The 18,185-nt window shown below is 50.4% G+C and overlaps 1 protein-coding gene across 7 annotated transcripts in view; it reads left to right on the top strand.

The window, feature by feature from the left end:
• Positions 1–18,185, top strand: part of GAS7 (growth arrest specific 7) — a 248,566-nt gene that overhangs the window by 143,808 nt on the left and 86,573 nt on the right. For 5 of the 7 annotated variants that reach the window (XM_051824485.2, XM_051824489.2, XM_051824484.2 and 2 more), the window contains one exon: positions 17,221–17,341. In XM_051824485.2, the coding sequence (XP_051680445.1) occupies positions 17,221–17,341 (121 nt within the window). Of the gene's footprint in view, positions 1–1,966; positions 2,526–12,281; positions 12,434–17,220; positions 17,342–18,185 lie in introns of those variants that run through there. The other 2 variants (XM_051824486.2, XM_051824487.2) reach the window with 2 other exon arrangements.

Here is an 18,185-nt window from a genome sequence, read left to right as displayed (position 1 = left end):
CATTTGGTAATTCTATGTTTTATGTTTACATTTTTAAGGAATCAGCATACTGTTTCTCATAGGGGCTACACCACTATATATTCCAACCAGCAGTGCACAAGATTTCTCGTTATTCTACACTTTCACCAACACTTGTTCTTTTTTTTTTTTTTTTTTTTAAGATTTATTTGTTTGTTTGAAAGGCAGAGTTATAGAGAGGTGGAGGCAGAGAACAAGAGAGAGAGAGAAAGAGAGAGAGAGAGGTCTTCTGTCTGCTGGTTCACTCCCCAGATAGCCACAACAGCTGGAGCTGTGCCAATCCGAAGCCAGGAGCCAAGAGCTTCTTCTGGGTCTCCCATGCAGGTGTGAGGCCCCAAGGAGTTGGGCCATCTCCCACTGTTTCCCCAGGCTGTAGCAGAGAGCTGGATCGGAAATGGGGCAGCCGGGACTCAAAGCGGCACCCATATGGGATGCAGCATTGCAGGTGGAGGCTTTACCAGCTACACCACAGTGTGGGCCCCTCTTTTTTGTTTGTTGTTGTTGTTGTTGATAGTAATCATACTAATGGGTGTGACATGATTTCTCATTGTGTTTTTCATTTGCATTTCCCTTGTCAGTGATGTTGAACATCTTTTCATATGCTTATTGGACATTTTTATTGCTTCTTTGGGGGAAATATATTTTGCTCATTTTTCATTTGGATTGTTTGATTTTTTTATTATTGAGTGTAGTCTTTCTGGAGCCCAGCAAATTGCAGCTCCTACCCTTCCAGCCACTGCTGAGCGTAGCAGCAATAATACTTAGTTTTTATTAAGCGCTTACATCATCCGCACACTATACTGAATGTTTACATGGAGGTTCCGCTGTTTAATCCTTTTGAGAAAGATGCTGTAATTATCTCCATTTTACACTTAAAATTGAAACCTTGAGTCCATACCCAAAGTCTCAGAGCTGGCAACTCGCAAAACAGCAGCAGCAGCCGGCGCCGCGGCTCACTAGGCTAATCCTCTGCCTGCGGCACCAGCACCCCAGGTTCTAGTCCCAGTCGGGGCGCCAGATTCTGTCCCGGTTGCTCCTTTTCCAGGCCAGCTCTCTGCTGTGGCCCAGGAGGGCAGTGGAGGATGGCCCAAGTGCTTGGGCCCTGCACCCGCATGGGAGATCAGGAGAGGCACCTGGCTCCTGGCTTTGGATCAGCGCAGTGCGCTGGCCGCGGCAGCCATTGGGGGGTGAACCAACGGAAAAAGGAAGACCTTTCTCTCTGTATCTCTCTCTCACTGTCCACTCCGCCTGTCAAAAAAAAAAAAAAAAAACAACCAGCAGCTGCTTAACCCTGACCTCACTCCATCCCTGCGTGATAGTAGATGATTTCTTAGCCACTGCCCAAGGAGCTGGCATTGAAACTTCTTCATAAATAACAGTTCATCCTTTTGATAGTGAGAAGAGTTGATATTTTATAGGAAAAAAAATTATCACTCAGGGCCTGGGACCTTGGTCTCTCTGGAAAACCATGTTTGGTTCTATATTAAGTATCTGTTGCTAAAATCCCATAGGTTTGCATCTGAAAATAAATAAGAAATAGGTGGCATTTTAAATGCTGAAACCTCAGCTGCTCCAAAAAGCTTTCAAAATAGAATGAGACCATACATTTGCCAAAGAGGCAAGTCCCTCCCTCAGCTCATTTGGTGGTGGATGCAGGCTTATCCCCAGAGTCCAATCATTTCTTCCCTTACTGCTAACAGCTTTGAAATTCAACAGGCCCTTCTCACTGGAGATTCACAGCATTAACCCTGGTTGTATCCATTGCCTGTCCACATTTGGTGGTGGTGAGGGTGCGTGGAAGGCCAGGGACCCCACATCTTGCCCCTGTGGGCAAGATTTCCAGCCTTGATGAGGCTAACACACACAAGAGTTCTTTAGGAACATGCTCCTTTCTTTTTATGCTGGTTTTTATCTGGCCCTGGGTTCATGCAGCTGGGGCCAGGGCTGGGGCCAGAGCTGGGACTCAGGGTTGGGAGGAAGCTGGTGGAAACATTCCCCAGCAGGGCTTGGACAGACCCAGCGCGTCCTGCCTGAAACACAGTGGACAAAGCCCGCCTTGTCCACAGGCCTGGGGGTGGGAGGTATCTGGTCAGTGACACAGGCTTGGCCATTGTAAGTTATGACCTTAGCCAATTTTTTTTAGCTGAGAAAGGGGAAAAAGAGAGTTGAAAAAAAGCAAAATGAAGGCCTCCAGAAACTTTGCATCTGGAAAGTCCAGAATGAGTTGTTGATTTCCCAACAAGCACTGGAGCTGAGTTGGAAGGAACTGTGCAATGCAGTGGGTTCTTTGTGAAAGAGCCGCGATGAGAAAAGCCACAGGGACATCCTCCTGGGTGCCTGGAGCGCTGGCCCTGGCGTAGCTGCTTGCTTCAGCCCCATTTCCCGCCGAGGCTACCATGCAGAGGAAGCAGGCAGGAGCCCGGCTCTGAGTCTGGGGGCTTCAGACAGGACCCAAGACTCTCCTCCAGGGAGACTGCCCAACCAGGAGGACTAGCTGCCCCCTCATGGTAAGAATCGATTCTGCCTGTGTGTCTGTGTGTGCTCAGCGCTCACTGTTCTGGGTGTTTCTACAGCGACTTCGACATTTTGCAGAGGCAAGTCGGGAAGCCCTCAGACTGGGGCTTACCTGCTGAGCTTGGCAGGGGAGAGGGGTCTGAGGACCCCATGTGGTGGGTGGCACCTGTCATAGCCACACAAGCTGAGCAGGGAGAGAAAAGAAATCATGGGCTGTTGTGAGAACTTGGGAGAAGAAAAGGAGAGAGTTAGGAAGGGGGTGTTTGAGGGGCAAAAGGCTGGAGCGTTTTAGTAGGAGCCATGTCACGGAGAAGCAGAATGGGGACGGGATGGATGCTCCATGTCTTAGAGTCTAAATCGTACTTCCTGCAGTTAACTTTTCTCAAATGCAAACCTTGGCTTCTCTCTGCCTGTCTGGCCTCTCCTCCATGGCCTGGTTCTGCCTGGGGGCCACTGCATGGAGGTGAAGAGGAGCCCCTGGGGTGTGGCTACCTAGCAGGTGCTTGAGGATCTGCCTGGGTCCAGCTTTGATGGATGTTTCTTTCCAGGGTGGCATCTGCCACAGTGGTGATGGAAGCTCCTTTGTGACCTTGTGGTGGAACTGCCTTGTTTGGCCGATCTTTCCACCATCCCCTTTCTCTGCCAAGAGACACCTCTCATCAGCCTAGACTTGGGGGGACCACTCTCTCGGGGCTCCAGATGGCCGAGGGAGGTCCCATTTGTGGGCAAAGGCAAGTCTGTTTCTGCATATCATCATCTGCCTTTGCCTCCCTGGACTGATGAGCACTGCATATTTTGGCATGGCTTCCAAGGGAGCCAGTGCTGGGAGAAAGGAGACAGTGCTTGCTAGCTAAAGGCACCCTTGAGTGGGCCCACTGGCTGCCTGGAATAGCCCACTGCAGGGCCTCTCAAAGGTTAACGTGCATCTGAATTGTCCAGTCACCTTTAAAAAGGCAAATCTGGCAGCTGGGTAGAGCTTGGGATTCTGTGTTACTGGTAGGCTCCCATTCAGCTGGCACAGGGATCACACTTGGACAGTGACTGCCTGCTGAAGGACCCCAGACCAAGTCACCAGATTATGACCATACAGCAGTCTGGGATCTGATGGCTGGGTTTGGCTATGGCTGTGGATTGTGGCTGGTGTGGTTCATGTTGAGGAGGGATTGGCAAAAAATATGAACACTCCGGGGCATGCAAGAGCTTGGAAGAGCCCAAGTTCTTGGCAGTGCCATGGCCTGTGAGTGTGGGGTGTCACATATATGATGAGCAAAGCACTCAGTGCTAGCAGGTCTAGGAACATCTTCACTGGAGCCCATAGTTGGTGGGGAGGCAAATGCTAGATTTAGAGTGTGACAGAAGCCCAGGGTACCAGGGCAGAAATCCAGTTGCTAGGCAGATAAAGCTCAAACCTTGGATGTGGCTGGAGGAGTGGCAGGGATGCAAGGGGTGGATGTGGGTTCATCAGTAGATGCACAGACCTCCAGGCTGGTGAGGCGGAATCCCAGCTTTGGGGCTGGCAAGATGTCAGATGGCTCCAAGTCAGGTGTCTATACTTGAATGTGACTTATTTTCTACTGCAAAAATGGCATGTCCTTAACACGGATATATGAACACTTAGACTCAAGTATTAGGCTATATTTACATAAGCTCTTGGAGGCCATCTGCTCTACCTTCCGTATTTCAGAGATGAGGAAATCCAGGCCTCCTAGCAGAAATGAATTGCTCAAGATCTCACAGCAGGTCCATGTGAGGCCTCTGGCCCCAGCTCACGTCCTGTGTTTGCACGGTGCAGTGGGGAGGTCCCAAACCTGACAGAGATCCTTGGCTGTCACCGTTGGTCCAGTTCGTGTGCATCGGTGGGTGGTGATGGAGGCTCCAGAAATAGCTGAGTCGGGTTGGCAGTGGCACCCTTCACTGACTCTCAGAAACCATTCCAGGCCCTATTAGACTTGCACTGCTTCCAGGGCTCATGGTTCAGAACCAATTAGGAACTCTGTCTCAGAGTCAGAAATCTTTGATCAGAGCCACTCAGAGTGTAGGCCATTGGCACAGCACAGCAGATCCTTGGTGAGGCTAACTGTTCCCATTTTCTTTTGGTGCCTGTGGCCTGCTCCAGGCAGCCAGGAGTGACCACAGAGCCGGGGCAGTTGGATTGTGGCATTGGACAGGCCAGCAGATACGCGCACATTATGTCCTGTTTAACTCCAGTCTGACTTCTCTTTAATTTTATTTATTTGAAATGCAGAAAGCAAGACAAAGAGGCAGATCTCTTTTCCCCGGGTTCACTCGCCACATGCCCACAACGGCTGAGATGGGGCCAGGCCAAAGCCAGCAGCCAGGAACTCAGTCCAAGTCTCCCACATGGGTGGTAGGGACCCATGGTCTTGAGCCACCACCTGCTGCCTGCCTCCCGGAGTGTGCATTAGCAGGAAGCTGGAAAAGGGAGCAGAGCGGGGACTTGATCCCAGGCCCACTGATACGGGACACAGGCATCCCAAGCAAAGTCTTAACTACTGCAGCAAACGCCTGCCCCTCTGCCTTCTTTTCAAATGCCACCAACTCCCAAAGGAAGTTGCATCTGTGGGCGCTTTTGCCCCCGGAGCATCTGTGGGGGGCAGCTGTGCCGTTTGTGTCTGAAGTTCCTTTCGGGAGGCAGAAGACGGCTGTGCATGAGATAACAAGCAAGTTACTGACTGAGCTAGCAACTTTCCACTCCCTTCCTCTCTCTGAACTCCTGAAATTCATTTTGTTCGGGGCAGAATGCTTGAAACCTTTGCTTGTAGGGTTTTCTTTAGAGGTGTAACAGCTTTCGAAAGTGCCAGAAACAGTGGTGGAGGCATTTTGGAGTTTGACAGCTTAATACCAAAGGCAGGCTAGGGAGGGTGTTATGTAATATTGATCTCTCTCTCTCTCTCTCTCACACACACACACACACACACACACACACACACACAGCAACACCAAGTGTCAGCAAAACTGGTTTGCAAGGTTTGTCCTCTGTCAAGGGAAACTTGACCAATTTTGCTTGAGAGATCTCCATGGGGAGAGAGTTGCAGGTGTACAGTCCTCAAAGGTATGTCAGCATTGTCTTCCAGAGCAGGGCAGTGGATTCCCTTACGAGTATAAGCTGGTGTAGAAAAATCCAGGATGTATTCCCAGGTCATTAACCTTTGGGACCAAGAAAATGACCAAGAGAAAGAAACGTGTAGTCCAATTCCTTCTTTTTCCCAGTTGGGCTGTTTCCATTTCAGGGCTAAGTTGGCCCTAGCAGTGACCTATAGCAGAGGCGACTCCTCACACCCCATCCTCATACGGATCCCAAGGGACGCCCACAATCTCATATCCTGGTGTGCGTGCGAATTTCATTCCCAAGTTTTGTTCAATCATTTCACTTCATTAGCATCTCAGGCGGCATTGCTTTTCTACCCATTCCAAGTCAAATTGCATTGTGGAAATGGAAAAGTATCAAGACCCAAAGAATGCAGTCCTCTTCCTCTGGGGAACCTAAAAGAGTTTGGGGGAAACATGCCCCCCCCCCGCCCCCCATAAAAGTCCTATTTCATGAACCTTTGTTCCCTTGGCATGTGGTCTCTGTCATATCCTTTGTTGATGTGGTTGCTGTTTTTCAAGCTGAGCTGGACATTTAAACGCCTTGAAATTTCCCGTGCAGTGGTTTGGGCTCTGTTATGAAAGAAGTGCCATGGGCAGAGATCACAGCACTTGAGGGCCAGCAGCATTACTGCTTATGTCTGGGGCACCAAATCCTTTCCTGCCTGCACCTGTGTGCTTTCTACTAATACTTTTCTTGTCCAGAGCTGGAGGGAAGGTATCAGAATGGCTCACACTTTGTTTTAATTAAAAAATATTTTTGAGAAGCAGAGAAAGAGAGAGAGAGAGAGAGAGAGAGAGAGAGAGAGAGAGAACGAACTCCCATTCACTGACTCACTCCCCAAATGCTGGCAATGGCTTGAGAAGGGCCAGGCCGAAGCCAAGAGCCAGGAACTCAATTCAGGCCTCCCACATAGTTGGCAGGAACCCAACCACTGGAGCCATCACCACTGACTCCCAAGGTGCACTTTAGCAGGAAGCTGGAGTTGGGAGCTGTATCTGGGACTCCAGCCCAGGCACTCCGGTATAGGATGCAGGCTTTTCCCCATGCCTGCCCCCAATTCATGCTGTTTTTGTACCACCAGGAAAAGAGAAGCAGGGAATGAACCAAAGTTCCTGAACGGCCCAGGAGGAAGGGGAGAGTTTGAATAAAATATCTCTGTCAATCAAAAGCTGAGAGCAGAAGCATCCATGTTTTCTGGCCAGGAAACAGCAGGTGCAGGCTCTCACGAGTAGACTTCCTTGGCCTTTATAATGGTGTCTTGGCCTTTATAATGGTGTCAACCAAATAGAGCTTAGCAGTGGGACAAAGCAGCAGGGCTTTGCGGGGTTGGGGTGGAGGGTGTTTCTAACTCCAGGTTTTGAGATGGGGAGGCGGTCACTGCCTCCTACCCTACTTCTGGAGCTGCTGTCTGCATTTCAGCACCTCTTATTGGTCTCCTGCTCCTGCCAGCTTCCTTTGGGTGCTGGTACGACAAGGCCTATAGGCACCTGCTCCAAACTTCTATTAGAGACCCAAGGAGTGACCCTGATATTTGGTGGCACAGTTGCACTACTTGGTCAGCGCTGAGATTCTCCCAGAGGTAGTGAGGGATCTGAGAGTGGTGAGCAATTCTCAGATCCCTGCTGTGCTGTGTGGAGTCGCCACTGGTGACGGGCCCCACCATATCAGATACAACAAATCTGCTGACATCCCAGGTCCCAGGTGCCCCTCGCTTCCTGCATTGTCTATTAATTGGGCCTTCTGTCTTTCCTCTGTGTGGCAGGTGCAACAGCTAGAAAGATGTCTTCTTCCAGGGTCTCAGGAAGAAAAGGTTCAGGAATGTGTGTGATGTCCATGTAGGAGGCATTTCTTCCCAATCTGTCCTGCTTGATCCCCAGACATTTCAAGCCTGTGAAATGGCTTATGACCCAGGATGGGCTGTCTAGTTCATTCTTGTTTTTTGTTTGTTTGTTTTTTCAAGTGGAAGAGGGAGAGGTAGAGAGAGAGAGAAAGATACTATCCACTGGTTCCCTTCACAATGCCTGCACTAGCTAGGATTAGGCTGGGGCAAGGACTGAAGCCAGGAGTCAGGAATGTAATCCAGGTCTCTCACTTGGTGGCAGGAGCCCAGTTACTTGAGAGTTCAGTGCTGCCTCCCAGGGGCTGCATTGGTGGGAAGCTGGAATCAGGAGCTGGAGCTGAGAACTGAACTCTGGGTACTCTGATGATGTGGGATGCGGGCATCTTAACCACTAAGATAAATGCTACTCCTCATCCTTGCAATTTTCAGGGTCATTTGCAAATCTTTTCACCAATCCTTGTACCCATGGAGACCCCTGTGAGGGTTGACTTCCTGTATCTTTGCATGGACACCATTGTAATTATGTTCATCAAAATTCTTGGTTAGCCAGATCACCCCATTCATTACTTTACAGGGTCAGAAAATACAGAGGCCATTGTTCTGTGTCCTCCCCCTGCCCAGTCCCTAGACACATGCCCAGTGAGTTTACTGGCCCTTTGGGAGGCACTGGGGGCTTGTACACGGACATTCAGGGTGGCCAGAGCCCTCACTGCACTTACCAGGAGGTAGATAGGTCTGGAATATCCACAGCGGTCCAGCCTTAAACAAGTTACAGGTACTCGTAGAAAACTCCTGTGGCCCTCAAGTCTATCTCTGGTGACAGACGCCAGTGACAGCCGTAGTGTGAAGCTTACTCCTGTCTTCATGGACAGAGGGATGGGGTGGAGGTGTCAGGACAAGTGGCTGATGGGGGGGAAGAACACAGAGGATGATGCTGTCAGGGGACTGGAGTTGATCAACTGGCTGGTAAGCCCAAGTGTCCCATCTCTAAGTACTTTTAAAATTTTTTATTATTTATTTTCATTTTATTTGAAGGAGAGAGAGAAAGAGAAAGAGAGAAATCTTTCATATACTGGTTCACTCCCCAAATGCCTGCAATAGCCAGGGCTGGGCCAGGCCAAAGCCAAGAGCCAGAACTCCATCAGAGCCTCCCACATGTCTGGCTGGGACCCAAGTACATGGGCAACCATGTGCTGCCTCCCAATATATACATTAGCAGGAAGCTGGATCAGAAGTAGTGTAGCTGGGGCTCAGTCTAGGCACTCCTGTATAGGATGCCGGCATCCCAAGCAGCAACTTTACTGCTGCACACATGCCCTACCCGCCTTCCTTGCACTGTCATGCCAGGAAGGTTTCTGGTAGAGGGGAATTCTGACACGAGTGGGGAGGGGGTATTGAAGCCAACAGGATGTGAACTGTTGCTGCCTCATCGGTCATGAGCCCACCCATCTCCCCTGAGAAGCGAGGCCTGAGGACACGTGAACCGTACCAGGTTTGAAAGTGTCCTGGAGACACTTTAAGCATATAAGTGCTTAAAGCCTGGTCTGGAGAGGCGAGGCAGCCCTGCTACCCAAGAGGGGTTTGAGGGTTATTCATGGAGAGTGCCTGCAGAACCTCAGATGACCTGGGCACGTGGATGAGAAATTCTGCACACAGACAGGTGGAATTGGAAGGAAAAAAAGGCAAAGCTCATGTCTCTGGCTTCTTGCTGGTAAAAACTGGAGGCAGTGCCTTCTGCAGCTGACTCGCTTTGCACACAGGGGTCCTCCTGGAGCAGCTCAAGGGAAGTGTGTGTGCCCACACATGGGCTGGAAGGGAGCTGCACAGTTTTCTTCCAGGGCTTCTTTGAGCCTTGGCTCTGGGGTCTTCAGAACGCCTGTGGTCCCCACTGAGTTTTCTCTCAGCCTGTAGCATGCTTTGGTCTTAACCTTTCCACCTGAACAGATTCCTGGGCACAGGATTCTCTATGAAACTGATTGCCTGTAGAGCCAATGAAAGGGGATGGAAGCTGGCAGTGAACTCACAGCACCTAGGTCTTTGGTCTCCAAGCTTCAGTCTTTAGGACAGAAATGGTGATGGATGCCAAATAGCGAAGGATGGATGCCATCTGGGTGGGCGCCCGATAGAATGAGGGGGAGAAGACCAGAGATGATTCTTTGTCAGCGAGGGAAGGAATGGGAGGCCCCATCTCTCTCTGTGTTCTCACTTTTTTTTTTCTCTCCTGCCTCTTGATCTTTCTCTGGGATTTGTGGTCCAGGCTCTCAGTTCATTTGTTAGCCCTCTTTAAAGAGCATTGTGTCTGCTAAGGTCTGTTTCTCCCCATTGTGTGGGAAATGCAGTCCCCAAATTTCTAAGTTAATGGAGGCGAGGCCTTTGGGAGGGTCATGACGGTGAGGCCTTCACGATGGCATTGGTGGCTTCCTAAAACAGGAAGAGACCCGAGCTGGCAGCCTGCTCTATCTCTCCATGTGGTGCCCTCCGCGGTGCTGTGGTGCAGCCGGAAGATCCTCATCAGATGTTGGCCCCAGCCTCCACAACTGTGAGAAATACATGACTCTATAAATGGCCCCGGCCGTGGAATTCTACCCACAGAAAATGGACCAAAGCAGCAACACGTGCACGTGAGTCTGTAACTGGACTCAGGATTGTTTGTACATCTTTGTAAGCTGATTTTTAGTGTTCGGCTTTGGCCTTTCTTAGCACGACGTCTTCATTCTTTAAAGATCAAGATTTGCCTCAATCTTTCAGGAAGGTGGAGTACATCCCCAAAGTACTTTTGCTAAGGAGGACACGTGAGTGACATTTTCCAAATCCTTGTCTGAGTGTGTTGCTGTTGGTTTCGCTTGCAGAAGGCAGCCCGGCTGTGTAAGAAGGTCCTGGTGTTTTTCCCATGATACGCTGTAGGTGGCTTTTGCGATACAGTTTGTAGAGACGCCTGGTTTTCCTTCTTATTTTTATTCTTTTATGGAAGAGGCCATTTTCCCACAGAAGTGATCTTAGGGCTTTGTCTTTGCAGTGTGACTGTTTTGTCAGGGTGCGTCTGCTTGTTGGTCTTTTGAAATCTATTTTGCCTTGAACAGTGCAGGACTCTCTATGCTGCTCAGGTCAGGAAGGGTTGACTGCCTACCCTCCCACCCATCATCAGTCTTTGTTTACAGTTTGTTTTCTGTTAGAGCTTTTGTCCTGGTCTCTTCAGGAACACCCAGTATCCATATCTTGGCTTGCTATTCTGTCCTCCTATTTCCACTTTTTTCCGTATTTCCTCTGCATTTGGGGGAAAAGTCTCATTTGTTTGGTACAGACTAATTCACTTTTTTGGGCAATCTAAATTCAGTGTTTTATTGCAACCTGCGTACATTTCCCTTCTGTTATAACGCTTCAAATTTCCCTACAATTTTTGTATTTCCCTATTCCCCCCCTTTTTTTTTTACATCATTTTTGTCCTTGTTTCCAAACTGACTTCCCTGTGTTTCTTTGTATTTGCTCTCTACTTGTCTTTTTTTTTTTTCTCTTGTGTTATCCAGGCTGTATCTTCTTGCCCTTTGTTAAGGTTGCTACAGTTTTCTGAAATGTCTCTTCTGGATACTATGTAAGGTGGTGATGATTAGCCATTTCTGCTTCCCTTGCAACCACTGGAGATAAAGAAACACTTTGTATTACCTGTCTCCTCCCTGGATCATTGTAAGGAAGCAGTTGATCAGATCTGTAGAGAGCTGGGATTTGTTCATAGGTGGAGCACATACCTTGCAGGGACTGTCATTCTTTGTCTACCTTGATAAAATAGCCTCCAATCTGTTTGTAGCCCAGTTCCTACCACACTTCCCAGTTTCCATTCATCATGTGTTCATTCAGTGTTCTGGGCCCTGTGCTGAGACTGAAGCTAGGAACAAGAAGAATGCGGCCCTGCCTTCCTGGTCTGCAGTCTGTTTCTCTGTTGATGGGGCGGCCCCTCCTCCTCCCCTTCCTCCTCCTCTTCTCCCCCCGCCCCCCACCAAGGCTCTGAGCCTCTGACCTTCAGAAAAACGCAATCTGTCTCCTATAAAGCTTCTCGTGAAAACTGCACAGCCCAGAATGCACTGTGCCATTGCCAGGGGCACCCCCTGCCCCTTCCTCCCCACCTGTATTCTCTGAGTCTCAACTCTGCGTGGCGGGAAGGCTGCCAGAGCGGAGAAGGGCAGTGCTTCCACCTGTGTGATGGAGGAAGGGTGCCCAGGATTCCTGTGGATGTAGACTCTGAGGCTGGTGGCATCACTTTGGGGGTGGGCCCCTCCTTCCCTTATGTGTTTGCCTAACCCTAAGTCAGAGGAGCTTACCATCCCCTGGATAGCTGCTCCCAGCTCGGTTTAGGAATCCAGCATCCTAAACAAGTGTCTGGCAGAAAGGTGGGAGGTGGCAGTGAATCCGTTCTCCAGCCCAGCTGGGTCTTGGTCTTCCTGGTGACTCCTTGCAGCCCCTACCCCTGAGTGACCCCTGTTGAGTATACAGAGCTGGCAGTGGAGGCCACTCCTTGCTACTGGGGTCTGGGTTACTCAAGGTGCCCTAGAGATGGAGCAGTTCCCGGTCATGCATGGCTGCCTCTGGGTGTCCAGCTGGCTATGTGCTAGGGGAAGGCACTTGCAGGAGAGTCCTTTGTGGAGGAGCCTTCGAGCAGTGCCAATCACAGCCCTGGGCTCATTAGTAGTCATTGTCATGGCAACGGAGCTGCCAGAAAGTGGCTCGTTAGGCTGACAACTTCAGAGATGTTATATATAGATCTGGGTGTGGGGGAGAGGGGTGTGGGGCCCTCTGGATAAGCCTTTCTGTTGAGCTCCTCTTGTGTCTGGGCTTGGGGTGTGAGAGGACGCAGAGCGGGGGCCCTTCAGACTCTGATCCGCCGGCTCAGTCAAGTGTCCGACAAGACCCCGCTGGCACCTGCCAGTGGCATTTGCTTGCTGCTGCTTCCGGAGAAGGTAAGAAGCAGGTGCTCCCAGCAGAGTCCCGCAGGTGGAGTGATTGGCGTCCTGGGCTGAACTTGAGTTTGAAGAGTGGCAGAGGCTGTGGGGAGCTGAGTAGAGGGCTGGGGACTGCCTGCAGACAGAACCTGGAGTCTCCTGTGAAGGGTTCGGGGCTGGGGGACGGGAGTGTTCCCTTTAATCAGTAACCATGCAGCTCAGCACTGGCTTTTTACAAATTGTGCTTATTAAAATTTTATGCTCCTGGTATTATTTCAGAAGTGATGTTTTCTACTGAATCATTGAATGTAGGACTCACCCAGGAGACTTGTTAAAATGCAGACTCCCGGGTCCCGGGGTGATTGGGTGGTGGCATCAGGGCCTGGGAGTGTGCATTTTGAGCCACATCCTGTGACTGAGGGGTGTCTTGGGGTGTCTGTGCTTCCAGAAACTGCTAGAGGGGCTCTGCTTTTGATCTCTGGATGACTCCTCTTTACTTGCCTGCTTATTTTCCCAGGGGAAATCAGTAGCCACCATTAAAAGGAGATGGGGGGGGGGCTTGTGTTTTATATAAGAATGCAAGGAAGTCAGCCTGCAGCTGGGGAACGTGACGGCTTGCATGAGGGTGGTGATATTTTTGCACATCTCCCAGGAAGGCATATGTTCATTGGGAGACCGTGAGACAGGCAGGAGAGTCAGGCCTGAGTTAGTTGTCAGCCCCTTTTTTTGGGGGGCGGGGGAGGTCCCAGTGAACAAATGAAATTGATTCTGGATAGGTCAGGAAAAGTGCACTTAGGGGAGCCCGACTTTAGGTAATGAGATAAGAGTCACTAGAACAAAATGAATAGAACAAAATGAATATTTTTACATAATTTGGTTTCGCCGTTTAATTAGCTGTGCAATATAGGACAAGTTACTGAATCTTCTAAATTCCAGATTTCTCATTTTAAAATGAGAATAAATGACATCTGTGAAACAGGCTTGTGTAATGATTAGATCATTGTGTAAGGCACCTGGCCCAGTCCATGGTGTACTGGAAACATTTGTTGAGGGTAGAAGTCACAATTGATGGTGCAAGTGGGATCTGAGCTCAGCTGTGCCTTGAGAGCCTATTAGACTAGGGTTCTGAGATGGCCTAGAAACCTTTTGATAGTGTATGTGAAGAAGGGGGAGGTACCGAAACTTGTAGGGGAACGTTCGTTCGTGGCAGTGTTTTTCATGATAGCCAAAGAGTGGAAGCAATCAAACGTCAACCATTGATAAAGGGAGAAGCAAAGTCTGGGTCTCGTGTCTGAGCAGTGGCCTGTTCTTCAGAAGCAGAGAGGAGTAGCGTGCTCATCTGTGCTGCAACACGGACAGACCCTGCACCCATTGCAGGAGGCAGAAGGCACCTACATCTCTTCCTATCCTTAGAGGATGGTCTTTCACATTCAAAAAGTTCATAGAAAGCAGAATTGAAAGACTAAGCTTATTTCAGTGCAAAATATTTGACATCTACACATAGTGTTTTCATAATAAGCAATTTGCACCAAACTTTTTGAAGACCCCTTACATACGTAGATTTCAAAATTTTTTTGCACCCAAATAAACTGACCTTTTAATCTTATTTTTTCCCCTGAACTTTTTAAAGCCCTCTTGGACTCTTAAGCAGCCCATATTTAAACTTTTATGTATTTATTTATTTGGAAGGCAGAGAGAGAGATCTCACTGGTCACTCCTCAAATATCTGCAACAGCTGGGCTGGTCCAGGTCCAATCCAGGAGCCTGGAACTCAGTCCAGGTCTCCCATGTGGGTAGCAGAAGCCCACATACTTGAGCCAGCACCTGCTTTCTCCCATGGTGCATATTATCAGGGAGCTGGATTGGAAGCAAGGGAGTTGGGACTCGAACTCAGGGACTCTGATATGGAATGAAGGCATTCCAAGTGACATCTTAACTGCTGCACCCAACACCCACTGAAGCAGACAGTTTACTGAACAAATCAGAGAGGAAAGTAAGGGCAGAAACCCCGCCTTGCACCCTGGCTGATGAGGGTGGCTCTTTCAGGTGCCATTCTATAACTGCCAGAAAACATCCAGTGCATTTCTGAGTTGGAGGAAGTCACCTTCCTCTCCCCACCACGGCACCCTGGTTTATCTAGGTTCCCTGTAGGTAGGGCTGTGTCATCTCTGCCTTCAGTTCCTGTTCCCATGGGAAAGAGCTGAGAGACTTGAAGGAGAAAAGCCACAGGACTAAGGAAGGCAAGGGAAGGGTTTATCTAGGATGGCAACTAAATTGAAGAATGAGTTGGGGAGAGACCTTAATTATTGGGTAGACTCATACCGCATACTGTTGCTGACCGAGGCCCTGCAGGGTGCTTCCTTCCTTCCTGTCTTATGCAGTCCCTGACATGCTAAAGAGAGAAGTGCTGTGCTGCCTTGGAGGAGGGACAGGTGCCCTCACGGCTCTTCTGTAAGTGGCGCATTGCGGGTCCGATGGGTCATCCACCTGCTCTTCACCCTCTGAAAGCTGTGGTCCCTCGCTGCCCAGCTTCTCAAGAGGAGGCCTCGGTCAGTGTCCACAAGCATTGGCCTTTTACATGAAAGTAATCTTGGAAACAGAAACCTCAGAGGATGGTGACATCCCCCACGTGGTGGTGTTGGGGTGGAAGTGGTGCAGTCTCATGAGCTTCACAGTGCAGTAGGCAGGTCCTGGGGGAAGCTTGGTCTCTTTCGGCCCCTCTCCATTGGGAGCACCCATCTGGGGAGCATTCCTGGTGCTGACCTTCTGCCAGCTGCCCAGTGTGCCGTTGTTAGTCTCCCCCAACATCTCCCACAGCAGGGCTGATGTTATCATTCTTCCTCTTGTAGATGCCAAAATAGCTTGGTGGAGTCATTGGCCTGGGGTCACATGGCTGTTGCTTGGCCAAGTCAGGGTCACACTGACACAGCTGCTGAGCCTGAGGTCTGAGAGCTGTTCCCACTGCCCCTGTGTCCCTTTCTCTGCTGTCCATTTCTGTCCAATTCGACTTTGCCCCGTACCTTTTAAGTAAGAACTTCCCATTCCTAACCGCCCCCCCCGCCCCCGCCAATTATTTGGACAAGCGTCCATATCTTCCCCATCCTAGGAATCCCACAACATACATATTTTATGTGAGAGGTAGAGAGAGAGACACACACAGATGCCACCCTCTCGTTCACTCTTCACATGCTTACCATGTCCAGGGCAGGGCTGGAGTTGGAGACAGGAGTCGGAAACTCAATCTAGATCTCCCATGTGAGTTGCAAAGACCCAGCTATCATTGCAGACCTCCTGAGGGTCTGCATTAGCAGGAAGCTGGAAGGAAGAGCCAGAGCTGAGATTCAGACTAGCCACCCTGACATGGGACCTGAAATGTTAGCACCCCGAGAGGTAGTGGATTTCTCTTAGGTCAAACACTCAGTCACACTCCCTGCCCTTTCACCTCCCATGCATATTTTACTCCCAGCCCCCTTGACTAAAATATAACCTCGTGTACATGGGGTACTTCGACACACACACACACACACTCAGGTCATTAAGTCATAAGATTTCACAACGGACAGTGCACCGCCGCTACAGACAGCAGGAGAGGAACTGCTACTAGAAGTGGTGGGAACCGTGGCTTTCCTGATGGCAGGCACGCAGGCCAGAGCAGGAGGCATGCACTTGTGGCTCTGCAGCCTCCACAGAGCGGGAGAGCAGCCTGCAACCCTCCCCTTTCAGTCTGTTACCTCGTGTTCCTGAACAAAGGTCAGCAGTGGCCAGGCCGGGGGCGATGCTGAGTCTCGGAGCCGATTACCTCGGCTTTTATGTTTCTGACCAGGCTCTGGCTTGGCTTGAGTAATTCACAACTCCTCTGACCCCTCCATGCTAGCATTCTGGTGTGGGTCAGTTCACTTTGTTTGAGAGGCGCAGCCATCGTGTGGATTAATTTGGACCTGCTGTCCTCATTTTTAAACATCCCGTAGGTAACACCATTCATTTTTGTGTTTAGGAGAAAAAATTTAGCCAGAACGCCTAAGTCAATAGAAGACAATAAACATTACCCAATAATCGCAGCAGCAGCAGGGGATCCCAGATGTTGCTGTTTTAGCATCTGTGTGTGCTCTGTGTCTAATTTCTCTCTGTCTTACCTGTGTTTCTCTGATGTTTTTTTAAGAAAAGTAATCCTGCGTGCATCGTGAAAAGCATTAGACAGTGTGTAATGGCAGATGGTAAAAAGGCAGGTCTGTCTGTTGCAGAGTCCCTGTCTGTCTCCCTTCCTGGAGTGATTTGGATCCTGGGTGAGAAAACCTTCCATCCCGTGTTTCACAGGTCTCGGCATCATTATTGAATGTTTTATGTCTCGCTCTGCTGCGGCTTGCATGGACCACTTTGGCTAGGTTTGCATAACAGGTTCATCGGCCGTGGCAGTCAGCGGTCCTGTGGATGTAACCTTTAGGTTCCACAGCGGGAGCTTGTGGAGTGACAGGGTCCCCGCAGCGGGCAAGCATCCCTGGGAGGGATTTTGCAGGTGACGGATGAGGAGACGAGGCCCGGTCCGTTGCCCTCTGTGCTCCTGGGGAAAGTGGTCCCTTCTGCAGTGGCTCTGATGCACACAAACTCTCTCCTCCACCACCCCTCCAGCTCCTGCAGTCCCTGAGATCCCAGGTGCTCCCTGTGATCCAGCCCAGGGAGGCCTGTGGGCCACACACTCCCTGTGTCCACCTATTCCAGAGTGACGTCATCAACCCTGACCTCCGGGTTGGGAAGATAGCTGCAGAACTGCTGCATGTATGTGTGACCTTCTCTCCCCTTTCCCACAGAAGCCTGGGATGGTCCCTCCTCCGCCGGGAGAGGAAAGCCAGACGGTCGTCCTCCCACCTGGCTGGCAGAGCTACCTGTCTCCACAGGGACGCCGTTACTATGTCAACACAGCCACCAACGGTGAGTCCCGCCCACAGGTGCCTCCCGCACCAGCATACCCACCCCTCACTCCTGCGTCTGTCTCTGGAGGGCCCGCCCCTCGCGTGGGGGCTTCTGCTCTATAGATCTGTGTGCAGCGGCTGCAGTAGAGTTTTGCTGTTCCCACGGTGCTGGACCAGGGGGAGTGGGGGATTCCAGATGTAGATCTGTAGTTCTGGGGCTGTCTTCAGGTTCGGGTCATCCTCAGAATCGCACAGGCACCCTGGGCATCTTCCTGGAATGCAGCCTCGTGGTCTAGGGCTGTGTTTTCCAAGAGAGATCTGAACAGATTCTGTGGTCACCAGCTTGGTTGGTGTCCAGCTCAATGGGTTAAGCTTCTGTGTGATTCCTTGGAGCTTGGAAAATCTTACTGACACTGAAGCTCCAAAGCAGGGCTTGTCAGTGAGGGGTTTTCCTCATTTCCCCAGCACATCTTTTTCTCTTCCGTGAAGTACCTCCCTGGCTGGTGTCTCTCAGAAAGTTCTATAGGAAACGCTGGGGCTGCATCTGGATTATTTATCCCAGCAGGTGGCTCAGGTTCTGTGTGCTTTTACTAATTGTGCGGGTCTGCGCCTCAGTGCCCCCCAGTTACTGAGGACTCCCTGGGCCCTCTCCATGACTCCGGGATTCCAAGACGTGGGCTGGAGAAGGTTTATGAAAGGAAGATGCACGGGGTAGCAGGTCCTGTAAGCAGTGAGTGGGAACATAGTAGAGCTATGGTTCTGGGCAGGGCAGGGCAGATAGCCGAGAGCCCTGGGTGTGGACTTCCAGACCCCTTGAGGTCATTGCCATGAGGGAACTGCAAGGATTGTTACCTAAAGTTCGA

This window comes from Oryctolagus cuniculus, chromosome 17, assembly GCF_964237555.1.
Source record: "Oryctolagus cuniculus chromosome 17, mOryCun1.1, whole genome shotgun sequence".
Taxonomy (NCBI): Eukaryota; Metazoa; Chordata; class Mammalia; order Lagomorpha; family Leporidae; genus Oryctolagus; species Oryctolagus cuniculus.
Note: the sequence above shows the minus strand (reverse complement) of the source record. Positions and strands in the feature narration are given on the sequence as shown.